Genomic DNA, 12944 nt, shown 5'->3' on the forward strand with positions numbered 1-12944 from the left:
GGTGAGGGGGGGGACGGTATGAACATTGTTTATATATGATAGTTAATTGAGAAAATATATATATATATGATAAAAATAATAAATGATATTTAATTCTTGACTCGATAGCCCGTTTATTGGAATCTCCTCTCCAGAAGAAAAAAGGACGCGTGTCCTCTCTCTCCCTCTCTCTCACTGACATACAGTTTATAAAAAAAACTGCCGGTGTGCGCTGTGTCTACACTCTCTCTTAATGTGTATATAAGCTCTGTTATTTGTACATTTATTTAAATGCGATAACAAGAATGTAGCGTGTTATACACTTTGTTATTCCGTCAATCGTTGCGCGCTCCTCTCTCTACCCACGTCTCTTATACATATACATACATACATACATACACACACACACACACATATATATATATATATATATATATATATATGTATAGTAGATTCGTGTCACGATTACAAGTAATAATACATTTTACGAGATGAATGCGTTTCTCGCCGGCTGCCTTGAGAACATTCTACAAGAACACATTACATGCGCACGCGGTTATCTTTGTCGTTTCCTTTGTCTTGTCCTCTCAATTCGCACGCCAACAACTTCGTCCTCTCGCTCGTTCGTTGGATGACTAATGCACGTTCACTCCGCGCGGAGGAAAATAATCGACATCAAGCTTGGCGGATAATTAAAATCTTACAAAGCAGATAATACACTCTCGTAATACTCTACATTTAGCTGCTCGTCGAACAACTCGCTGATCTTTCCGTTTTATGTTACAGTCGAAGCGTTTAACATAGCACAAGCCCGTGTGATTACATTCGCGTCTTTGATTTTGATTACATCGAGTTTAAAGTTACAAGCTTTATACTTTCTCTCTGATTGGAAAACCAGAAATGCCGAATTTCACGTATATATATATGACACGTTCACACGATACACGCCACAATCGATTATCTCTCTTGCACATGGAAGTGACGAAGAACACTCGAAGTACACTGATGATCGCTTTTCGACAACACATTTCGCACAATACAGGTACAAATCATTTCTCGTGATTGAAAAATATCCCACAATATTTAGAATATAAATTTGAATATGCCGTGTTGTATGTCCATACATACATACATACATACATACATACATACATACATATATATATATANATATATATATATATATATATATATATATGATATTACGGCGATGCGCGACGCAGTGTCCAAGTTTACTAAGATTCATTGCGACGGAGAAAACGTCCGAACAAAGAAAATTACGAGGGAAAAATCTTTTAAGATAAATAAATTACACAGGTGGTTCCGACAAAAAATCTCAAAATGGATTAACAATAACAAAATCATCCGGGCGAAATATATATTACGATTTCATAGAAACGCTTCACAGTGATTATCGTATAATTACATCAATTCCAGCTGTATATCGATCTTTGAGCGCGAGTAAACATTTAATCACTTGGCAAAACTCGACGGTGTATGACGTAACGACAAAAATGTGATGTGTTGTGTGACTGGTTCCACATTGTGTAGATACTGTTTGACAAGATCGGTAATTAAGCGCGCGTTATTTACACAACGTCGATTTTGTTTGGCCGTCTCAACATCAACTGTTCTCCCGATTCAAGTATAAATAGAGTGTTTCTTAAATACTGTACATCTTAGAAGTCGATTTTTCAGGTCATTTCTCGAAGAAAAGTCGATACAAACATTTAGTAGCAAAGGTTTCGTTTTAGAGAAAAACAGGAAGTTAGAAATTCTATAAAGTTACAATTTCTCTTTAATATCTCGCAAATATCTCCTAAACTAATGGCTTTGTCGCGAAATCTATCAAGAGTATTTTTTTTATAATTTGAGATATAATTAAAGATAATTAATATTAATATTTTAATTTATTATTATTTAATTATGTACTTAATTAATTATAATTATATATTACTATTATTAATAATAATTAAATATAATTAAAAATAATTAATGTTTAATAAAAGCAATTTTTAATTAATGTAATAAAAATCTGATTCCGTTTATTGGCGTACAAGTTCGGGGCAATAATGCATTGCCTAAGTCCCGTTTTTTACACCATTGACTATTCTACATATTGATATTCTATACATTGACTATTTACAAAACAGCGACTATAGACGAAAGAATGAAGGCAACATCCTCTGCCAAGTTCACTGATTTGAAGGACAAACCTTTCTTCGTTCTGAAAGCTATTAAAAAGATAGATAATTTTACAAATTTTTTTAGCACTTTATATCTCCGATACGAGAGCTCTGAGAACACACACGTTCACATAAACTTTCCTTCATGAAATAACCTCAAAAGTGAACTCTTACAAGTATCGGATAGTACTTAAGAAACACCCTGTACAGGGTATCTGTATATATGTACAAATTTCATCGAAAATATGCGCATTTGGTACATTTTGTCGTTTATAGTCATATATGCACTCGTTATAGTTAACCATTAGTTAGCGCGACTTGCCAACCAGCGGATGTAACTGCAGGAATTGCAGTAGCACGATTCTCATTCGTCGAACGCGCTCAAGGCCTCCTGCAGTTTCTTGACTATCTTCTGGTAGAAGGCGATCTGCTCCGTGAGGTGCGTCTTTATGGCCTTGTTGATGTGCACCTCGCGCTCCGTCTGGAAGTGCGTCTCCTCGGCGATCAGGGCGCGCGCTATCACGTCGGTCCGTTGGGAGAGGTCGCGCAATTGCTGCGGCTCCATCTTGTGCTCGCTGACCAACCGCTCGCAGTCTTTCCGTTTCTGCACGGCGCTCTGCAAGAGTAAGAGAGACAACAGGCGACAGGCTGATTAATTAATGTCTGTCCGGATAAGAAGGCCAGTTAATTGACTGGCGACATTACCTTATGGATGCTGATGACGTCAGGGAAGTTGCTAATAATACCGCGATAAATGTGGAACTTGTCGGCCAACGGCTCCCAATCGAACTTGGGCTGCTCCTCGTAGAGTTTGCCGATGTCGTTGTAAGCATCGCCGGTTGCCTTCAACGCCCGCGTCAGCTTGCCGCGACTGTTGTCGTCCGCCTCGAGCGCGTGGCCGAGTGACGTGAACGACTGGCTGATCTTCTGGAACTCCCTTCTATACAGCTGGTGCTTCTTCGCCTGGTCCACCACCATGGCCATGAAGTTCTTCACCACCGGGTCCAAGCCGCTGATGAATCTGCTGAACGTGTCCGTCTGGATCTCCGTCTTTATCGCGTCCAACACTATGTCCGCGCATTGAATGGCGTTGAAGTAATTCACGCCCAGCAGCTCGTCCCTCTCCGCTTTCCGCTTGCCCGCTTTCCATCGTTTCTCGTCCGTGCAGGTCATGAAGTGCTCCCAGACGCTACTGCGCGACAGCACCGGGTGCCGACACACGTAGTCGACGAACTCCTGCAGCTGCGTGCGCCGATGCTGGATGAATTGTTTCTCGTAACGACCGGATATCTGCTTGTCCGGTAGAGGCGGGATCGGGATGAAGCAGTACTTCTCTTCTAAGCGCTCGTGCAGCCAGTCGAAGTGCTTGTACCTCCTTGAGACTTGTATGCTGTTAAACTGCGATACAGAGATATTCACGTTAATGCTGGTTCGCCATCATTTTTGTCTGTTGTTGTAACTATTGATGTTACACGTGGCGTAAACAATTATGCCGCAACTATATAACACTAATTACAATACCGAGAATTATCAAATTGGTTTTGTTAGCTATATAAACGTGTGGCCTGATATCTTTATGTACGAATGTCACTAAAATGAATACTAATATAAATTATTATTTATATTAGTATATACACACAATATAAATATACACACAACATATACAGGGTGGGTCAGTAATGGTACAATCGAAGAGATAATTCATCTTGAAAAAATCAACCGAAACTGCGGAATAAAAGTTTTTCACACGAGATTATGTTTTCAAGAGAATTGGCTCTGAAATTTAGTCGAGTACGCGTGCACTTAATTAAAACACCAAACGGATCCCGAATACAAACCATATCTCACTTCTACACGTTTATAAACAACTATTACATGATGCTCAATGCAAAAAAATATATCTCTGTATTTTCAATTAGTATATCTTATCATTGTGATAAATCGATAGGAACTGATGAAAGATAAACAAAGTTGATAGATAATAAAATAGTAAGGCGGTAGATCATGACACTGCATTATGAGTTTCTCAAGCACATTGCATACAACCGCACGTACCGTTTAACGACGCCTCAGGTAAGTAAATATTCAACGTTTAAAGTCGACTGTTTTGAAAACAACAAACATCGAATGAAAAGTTTTCATTCTACATTTTCGATTTATTGTTTTTAAGAAGAATCATCCCCTTCCTAGTTGTAACACGATTACTGGCCCATCCTGTATATAACACACGTCATATAATATAACAAAATAAAAATAAATATAATAAAGTATAACATACATTAATATAAATGATAAAATACCCATAAGAATGTTTAGGCTACGGTGTTAACGTGGTTGTAATCATAATCGTGAGAAGACTGAAAGAAGGGAAAGATAGCGATCCTCTTTACCGTAGGAGTTAACTGGTAGACAATGAAGCTCTTCAGACCCTTCAGCTTGGACTCCTTCTTCGGGGACGTGACGACGCAACTGTACGGATCGCCGCGCGGCGCCCACGTGCACCAGCCGCCGTAGCTCTCCTGTATGTAGATCTTCTCGCTCTCAGGCACATTTACCGTTCTGGTGCTCATCAGGAAGCTATCCTCTCCCGACTTGATAAGCGTGGAAAACTTATTGTTCTTCTTTGGTACATTGGGTATAGGTCTTTCGGGTATCACAGAATGTATAGGCATGGACGCGTGGATGCAATTGTCGTGGTCGGCGTTGTTTTGCTGCGCCGCCTGCTCGGCATGCTGCTGCGTGCTGGATGGCACGTACGCCTGCGTTTGCCCAACCTCGGAGTCGTCGTCCCAATCGTCGTCCCAATAATCACCGGAGCTCTGTTGGGACGATGTCATAGCATCTGTGCACATGATAACAGAGATTGAGTTATCAGCGGTGACGTTACGATCGCGTTTTGTCAAAAGTGATTGGCGCTTATCTCTCTTATCAGATGGCTGCTCGATTTCAGCATATGGCATATAGAGACAGAATGAAAAGGAACGTGCAGCCAATTGTGTGTGTGTGTATGTGTGCCTTGTGTAAATATTGCGTACTGGAAGGTGCAGCTTGCTCGACCACTTGGACATACGCCGCTGGGAACAGGCCGGACCGGCCGCTCTGATTGAAGCCCTCGCACCAACCGTCCCCCACGTTGTCTCGCATGACCGTCAGGAGCTCGCCGGCAGTGATGGACAATTCCGCTGTTCCCGCCTCACCGGTGAAGTCGTACAGCGCTCTTACCTGAAAAAAGAAGAAGCGGAAAGGATCATCAAAGGCTTGATCGTCGTGTGGGACGTAAACGACGAGAAATTCGCTCGGCTCGCGCCCGTGATACAGAATGAGTCATAGCGGCCGAGAGTTGATCGAACTTGGAGCAACGATTGTACAGTCGCATTTCGTCGGCTGTGCGAAACTCACGTACCTGCTGGCCCTCCATCGTGAACGATTCACGGCCGATCACGACGACGTCCGCTGGACAGTTTCCTCACAGCTGTGGAGAAAATTCAAATCCGCCGGACGCTGCGTCCGGTCACATTCCTACACTCTCGCCTTCTTCCACCACGGGTGCTCTGACATTTGCGCGCTCACGAATGCACTTTACACAACGTTCTGTCTGTACACTCCGCGCGACACTCCGCGCGAGCAACACCGTCGCTGCTGGCGACGACTGTACATACACACCGTGCGAGCAAACGCTCGTTCCTCTCAATTGCACCTGCTACACCCCTCTTCGCTTCCTCGAATTTCCTCCTGACTCTTTTCTCCCGTTCGGCAGCATAACCTAAAGGTCCATCGCACTCGTCGTCTCGTCCTTTCTTCTTCTCCCTTTGAACGAGAAATATATCATGTCGCGGGTGCGGAGGATACGAGAGAGGGAGAGGGGCGGCTATAGATACGGGCTAGTTTTGTTATTTCACGCGAGGTACAGAAGGTGCAGGGAGGAGCAGCTGAGAAAGGAACGGACCTTGACAGATGACGTTGCTCCACCTCCTCCTTCTTCTTCTTTCTCCCTTTTTTCCTGCCTTCCTTATCGCGCGCTCTCGCATTCTTCGTCAACGGGATCCGTATAGGCCGCCTCCTCTCGATAAACGCGGCTGATTAAACGCGATGACGATTTCGCAAACGACCGTCACGACGACCGATAATCGGTCATTCCCGCGGAGTCAAGAATCCCGGTACCACCGGATCCGCCTCCGTCGGGAGCGCGAAACTTTTGAAAAATTTTGATCGATATTGTCCTCCTCCCCTATCCCCCGCCAAGATTCGTCGTTACGTAACGCCACAATTGAATTTGGATTGGCTACGGGGCTATAATGACGGCTCGTAGCGGCGTCCGAGTGAATCAGCGAAGGTCCACCGATCAGCTGTTTCGTACTACTAAAAAATAAAAGATCCGCCCGCCACGCCACTGAGTCGCACCACTGTCGTCGTTATCGATGAAGAACTGGGAGAGCTTGTTTACAAAATTCGCATCACATCGGGAAATATTAACCATATCCAGCAGAACGTTTATTCGGCAACTGCTGAAAGCTTTCTGAGCTGAGATTGAATTATTCTTTCGGATCTACGGAAATAATCTAATTTCTGCACAGAATCCAAATACAAACGCTAGACACGATATACAAACTTAGATCCTGAATTTTGAACCTTTTTTATCGATAAAAGTGTCTCTAAAAGTGATTTGGGTACCGCCTGATTGGCTAAGAAGCCGCATTTGAGATACTTTTATCAATAAAAAAAACGAATTTGGACTTTAATATATAATTATATACTTGTAATTATATACTTTGTGATTTGTCATTGCGACAGTGCACGTTTAAAATATACTTGCTTTAAGAAAGACTCATTTATTATTAATTCTCACTCATTACTCATTTATTTACCATCATTTTAATCAAAGTATTAACTTCTTATTGCTACAATAATGATACAGATTAATCGTGTTCTCTCTTTCGGGCAAAATAAGCGGCAATATATTCATGGCATCAGAATATCGCTGCACTTTTCACGGCATCGGATAATCCTTCTCTTATATATACTGATAAAATGTTTATTGTATATGAGGACGCATCTTAACGTACTTACACTAGTCACGATATACAGGCGATATACCGAAATATGTCCACCTATGGGGAGAACTTTTAACAGTTGTGTGAAATAAACGGTTCCGCTGAACGTGGGCCATCGGACGTTGGTGATACATGGATGTTTCGTGAAATAAATTCAGACCTTATACGTAATAAGTTGTAACATATATTTCCATAAGCTACATTGTATATAAATGTTCTCGTGGTTAAAACGAAAAGAGAAGATAAATGTCAAATTTAGTAAATCCTTACGCTTACAAAAATGCTACCACAATGAAGACAATAATGGCTATGTGTATATATATATGTATATATATATATATACTTTTCACATTACGATAATGCAAAATACATTGAATCTCGCGTTATGCCGAATGCTGTTCCGATGCTCGAGGATGCTCCGTTATTCGCGACTGAACTTGGTTCCACTCGTGTGTGTGTGTGTGTATGTATGTGTGTAATTTTACATACGGTATAAAACATACTAAAAGATCTATACTTTAAGACGCAAGTTTTCCAAGCGGGTTTTTACCGCAAACCGGGCTCCACCATCCCGAGAATATTCCGTCGCAAATTACACGGCGTTCGAAGCTTCAACCGAATCATACGCGGAAATCATAATAATCCAGAAGATACATGTGTGTTGTTTGTGCAATAATAGAATTCACACGTAGAAGCAGTATCTCCGATATCTCTATACCTTTAGTCCCGGGGTCGCTTATTAATAAATGTAATTAATGATTTCGTTAATTCGAAATCCTCCGTCTTACATCGCTAAATTTCTCACGGCGCCGGTCGGCGAAGTGCGCGTCGCGTCACACATGCGCCTTACCATCCCTTGGGATCGAGGGTTTGCATGATTTTCAGCCTTACGAAGTCGAGAATGGCGGTGCGTAACCTTTTTAATTACAACAGCAAGACGTGCAGCAACGCGCAGCGTGCGCCGACCGTCCGCCACTAATTCGCTAACGAACAAACAGATTACGTGGATAAAACGTTGAAAGGAAAATTGGCCGAAAGCGCTCTTGACGTCTCGTTAAAATCCGTAGCGATCGTGAAAGTTATATATAACAAACATATTGCAAGCGAACGAAAGATCCGATATTACGACGTTCATGACTCCGTCATTTCCATGCTGTCGTCGTCCCACTCGGTGGCGAAGCTCCGCACCTTCTTCCCGCCGCGTCGTTTGCTCACCGACTTGTCGGTGTCCTCCTCCTCCTCCACCTCCTCCACCTCCTCCTCCTCCTCCTCCTCCTCCCCCTCGACATGCTCCTCCTCGATGATCATTACGGACTCGTGACCCTCGTCCGTGGCGTTGCTCTGCTCGCTGCATTGCTCCTCGTCGTACTCCACAATCTCGGTCTGCTCCTCGACGTACTGTATCACCTCCTCCACCTGATTATCAGCACAATCCTCCAACATGTCCTGTGGCACCTCCTGCATCTCCTCCTCTTCCTCCATGACCTCCTCCTCGACCTCCTCGACGACTTCCTCAACTATCTCCTCGGTCTCCTGCGAGACGTCCTCGGGTTGATAGGCCTCGTAAGAACGGCGCTCCGAGTCCTTCGTGCTTTCGTGAATGTACACGATCATGCCGTCCTCAGTGCCCTGCATCACTATCTGCTCGTTATCGGCAATGTCGAGCTGCTGTGGCTGCTGTTGCTGATGATCGTTTTCCACTTGCTGGTAATTCTCGTTGTTCACCAACATGATCATGTGCTGGCCCTCCAGCTCGTGCTCGTTGTAATTGATATTATGCGCTATGTTGTCCAGCTGCATCTCCGGCACGATGTACTGTTCGCTGGAGCTGCTCTCCTGCGTCTCGGACGCTACCGTGTCTCCCACGCCGAGGGAAGCGGCTATCCCGCTGGCGACATGGCTGAGTGCCTCCGCTTCGGACGACGGCTCTAAGGATATCGGCTGCGCGGACGTGGTGGACTCGGTTTCTCGTAGCTCCTTGTGATTACAGTCCAGGTGTACCTGCAGGTTCGTCATCAGCACGAACATCTTGCCGCAGTACGGGCAACGGTGGCCCTTCTCCTTGGGGTCCGTCATACCGCCGTGTCCGGTGTTCAGCTGGTGAGTCGTGAGTTCGGTGAGGGTCCTGAATGACAGATTGCACTGACCGCAATGGACCTCCTCGGGCAACGAGTGGTGCCGGGACGGCGGCCGGTGATCGTGATTGATCTGATGCCGCACCAGAAGGTTCTCCGACAGGGCAACGTACGAGCAGGACTGACACTTCGGGAAGCACAAGCTTTTAGGGGGGGGCACGTTGTGCTTTGTGTACAAATGGTACATGAGGATGTTGCGCTTGGTCGCCTTGTAGCCACAGTGCTCGCAGATCCGAGGATCGAACTTCTCCTCGTGCACGTCCTGCATGTGTCTTCTGTACATGTAGTAATTCGTGTACTCCTCCTCCAAGTCGCACTTGTTGCACTTCCACGGGCCTGTCTCGTTGCCGTCGATACTGCCGTTGCACTTGGACTCGTTCTCGTCACCGTTGTTGCTTGATAACAAGTGATCAGATTTGAGGACTACGTAGGACACCTTAGTCTTGCACGCGGTGTTGCTGTCCACAGATTTGGTCTCCTTCTGCATGATCTTCAGGCGGATGTTCTTGTTGTTCTTCACCAGATGCGGGTACTTCTTCAGCACCTCCCTGATGATCTTCGCGTGATTGTTGATAGAGTCCTCGGAGCTCGGGCGGGCGTTCGACTTGGGCTTCTCCACGTTCTCCTTCTCCTCCAGATCGAAACGGACCTTCTTCGCCGATCCGTCCTGGGATCTCGAGAATGACTTCGATATGCTCCAATCGTCGTCCGAATTTGTGTCCCTCAGGCCTTTGTCACCTTGACTGTCGTCGTCCTCATCTTCGGTAGTGTCGTTTTTACTGTCCCTGTCGGGCGAACGTTTGCGGGAGGAACTTCCCGTTTTGTAGTTGTCGGACGCTTGCACGATTGGCTTCGTGTTATATGTGATGTCGTCGAACGAGGAGAACACCCCGAGAGCGATCTCGTCCGCCTCTGGCAGATCGAATCTGGACGGACCTGGAGTAGTTTCTACAGGTCTACCGATCGAGGATACGCCGTGGAATGTTCGTAATTCGTAGTTTGTCGCCGGAGATTCTTCTATCTTTCTCTTCCAAATCGGGAGTCTTTCGCAACGAGAAAGGGATAGTTGTTAACACTCAATTTTCTCTGAAATTACGCACGAAGCATTGCACGAAATTAAAGTACATACTTTCTACCTGGTAACGGCTGCTCAGACATGGTGGACGATGCCGAGCTGGTGGAGACTTTAGCTGGTGTTGGAGGTTTCGAGACGGCTACGACCGGGCGCACAGTGGTCTTCGCCGTCTCGCTTTGCAAAGTGCTTGTGTTGAATTGAGCGTCGAGTAATTTCGTCAGCACCGTCATATTCATCTTTTGCGCGGTGCGGTACAGCGCGTGCTGCTCTGACGTCCAGTACTCCAATTGTCCAGTATACATAAAGCTATATATACACACAGGTGACATTTCATAAGTCGCACTGCCGGGAATTTTTCACACGTTGACTGCCAACTACGAGATATCTCGTAGGTTGTTTACTTGCCCAGGACGCCAACTACGAGTTATCTCGTCGCTTCATTACTTGATTAAATCAAATTAGCTTCTTAGACCAGAATCGTGAAAAGTTCCATGGCAGTCAACGTGTTAAAGAACATCGACGATTTGTCTCAGCATCTCGTATTGAGTCGCACACATACCTTATGATAGACTTAACACACTCGTAAGGCATGTCTGAAGGCATGACAATTATACCATCGTAGTTTTCATCCTTTTCTTTCTGCTGACTTTCCAGTTTTATAAAATAGTCTGTACATACTGATACTACGAGCCGATGTGCCTATAGGGTGTTTAGTTATACAGAGGATATAATTTAATTAACAATGTCATCAATAAAATTAGATACATTCTGCGAAATATATACTAAACTAATTATTTAATTAATTTGATTAATTAACTATTATGGAATATTATTATGGAATATGTGCAACATGTTACATTTACCTGTACAGTGATCTCACTAGTGGGGAATCTGATTTTAAGATCAAACAGTTCTTCATCAGCATAAATTTGCTGAAGTCTCTGTAGAAAGAATGTGCCCCAGTTATCCACTTTTACTTGCTTCAATCCCCGTGAAGGGAGCAACTTCTCTCCCGATTCCATCACTAAGCGATCGATTGAAAATGTCAATACATCTAAGATCTACAATTCAATAAAGTTATGTAACCTTTGAATAACATAGGAACACATTATGTCTTATGGGAAATAATAAAAAAAAAAAAATTAAAACCCAAGCTGCTAACAATGAAGTGAAATAACACTCACAGGTTTTTGATTATGTAAATTTGACATTTGAACACAGTCTCTCTCTCTCTCTCACTCTCACTCTCTCTCACTATCTCTCCAAACTATTTCCATCATTCGCCACTTTGTGTGAAAAAGACAAGTCCCAGATGAAATTTACCTACTAACTACCGATACCGTCCGCGCTCTTGCAGTCTCACAATGAACAATAGGCAGAGAGCCGGGGGTCTCCTGAATTCCCCACGGAAAAACAGTCAATAAGATCTGCAGCAGCGCGACGAGTGCGGTAAACCGATCCACCCTTACTCGCCCGTCAAGGACGCGAAGAGCCATATGCACGACTCGCGGCTATGCGGTGCTCCACATAACGTGAGATCGCTTCTCGTGCGTACCTTACGCATCCCGCTACATTAGAGGACACGCGGCTTCGCGAGCAAAAAATTCGAACGCTCGAAAAGCTGGCGAGTAGCAGGCGAGACCGGGCGAATGCGGGGCGAACGGGACGAATTGAGCTCGGCGGGGACATTGTAATCGCGCGAGCACTGTCTCGAGAGGTCCGAAGAGGACGCGCTGACCGACGACGCGTACGCCTTCTCGGGCGAGACGCTCGCGTCGCACCTCGGCCGTGTCGTCGCATATGTGAAGATGAAAATACCATTCACGCCTAAATCACGTACCTATTCGGCAGAATATCTCAATATTTCCCGTTCAGCACCATCTCTCACGAATTCTCTCAGTATACAACTGACACTGAACGTCCCATTATGTGTCGTGACTCACAGATGGAGTTATTCGCGTTCGATCATGACGATCAGCAGCAGCAGCAGCATAGCAAGGCGAGAACTCACGGAAGCGAAGAGAGTCGCGTGCGACACGATTACCGAGCCCCCCTCCCCTCTCACCCAATGACGTTGTCGACCTGAGGGACTTGATTGGTGGAAATTGTCCTCGAAATGCTGAACTTTTTTTTTCAACTGCGCTCTCTCGTTCCTACTCTCTTCTCCGCGACACAGGTGTGCCTGTTTTTACTTTAAGCACGAAAGATTTTTGTAACAAGCTTGGCATTTCTGCTGTATTGCTAGGAATGAGAGAGATTGTGCTCTTGATTTAAGAATGAGTTGAATGGAAAAAGAGGTAAAGTAAGTAAGAGGTAAAGTTAAATCCAAGCGAATTGACTAATCGCATTTGGGCGAATGTTCTGAAACTGATGAAATGATAATTGGTCTGTTTTTTTTTCTGTTTCTGAACTGGGTTGTATTGTTTTTATCGTTAGAGTGAGATAAGTATATGGTTTAATGCCGAAGGGAAGAAGGAACGAAGCAGCTCTAGTTCAGGAATGGAAAACAGATCTAACG

General features: G+C 44.5%; 2 protein-coding genes across 3 annotated transcripts; both read right to left on the minus strand.

Annotated features, from left to right (window-relative positions):
- Positions 1-1951: 1951 nt before the first annotated feature.
- Positions 1952-6407, minus strand: LOC106747149 (sorting nexin lst-4). The gene is made up of 6 exons (XM_014624484.1): positions 6112-6407; positions 5569-5972; positions 5201-5387; positions 4556-5007; positions 2871-3563; positions 1952-2781 (listed from the first exon to the last, which is right to left on the minus strand). The coding sequence occupies exons 2-6, from the start codon at positions 5581-5583 to the stop codon at positions 2530-2532; spliced, it is 1599 nt and encodes a 532-aa protein (XP_014479970.1). The 5' UTR covers positions 5584-5972; positions 6112-6407; the 3' UTR covers positions 1952-2529.
- A 1254-nt stretch (positions 6408-7661) lies between these two features.
- On the minus strand, positions 7662-12447 carry LOC106747139 (centrosome-associated zinc finger protein CP190). 2 transcript variants are annotated; one of them, XM_014624470.1, is made up of 5 exons: positions 12267-12447; positions 11290-11487; positions 10986-11125; positions 10481-10732; positions 7662-10394 (listed from the first exon to the last, which is right to left on the minus strand). In XM_014624470.1, exons 2-5 carry the CDS (start codon positions 11446-11448, stop codon positions 8348-8350), a joined length of 2598 nt encoding a protein of 865 aa, XP_014479956.1. In that variant the 5' UTR covers positions 11449-11487; positions 12267-12447; the 3' UTR covers positions 7662-8347. The 2 variants fall into 2 exon arrangements, with proteins under 2 accessions (XP_014479956.1, XP_014479957.1); XM_014624471.1 differs by lacking the exon at positions 12267-12447 and adding an exon at positions 11750-12237.
- Positions 12448-12944: the final 497 nt, after the last annotated feature.

The sequence above is a fragment of the Dinoponera quadriceps genome, unplaced genomic scaffold, assembly GCF_001313825.1.
Source record: "Dinoponera quadriceps isolate SergipeBrazil2010 unplaced genomic scaffold, ASM131382v1 scaffold2111, whole genome shotgun sequence".
In the NCBI taxonomy this organism is placed as follows: Eukaryota; Metazoa; Arthropoda; class Insecta; order Hymenoptera; family Formicidae; genus Dinoponera; species Dinoponera quadriceps.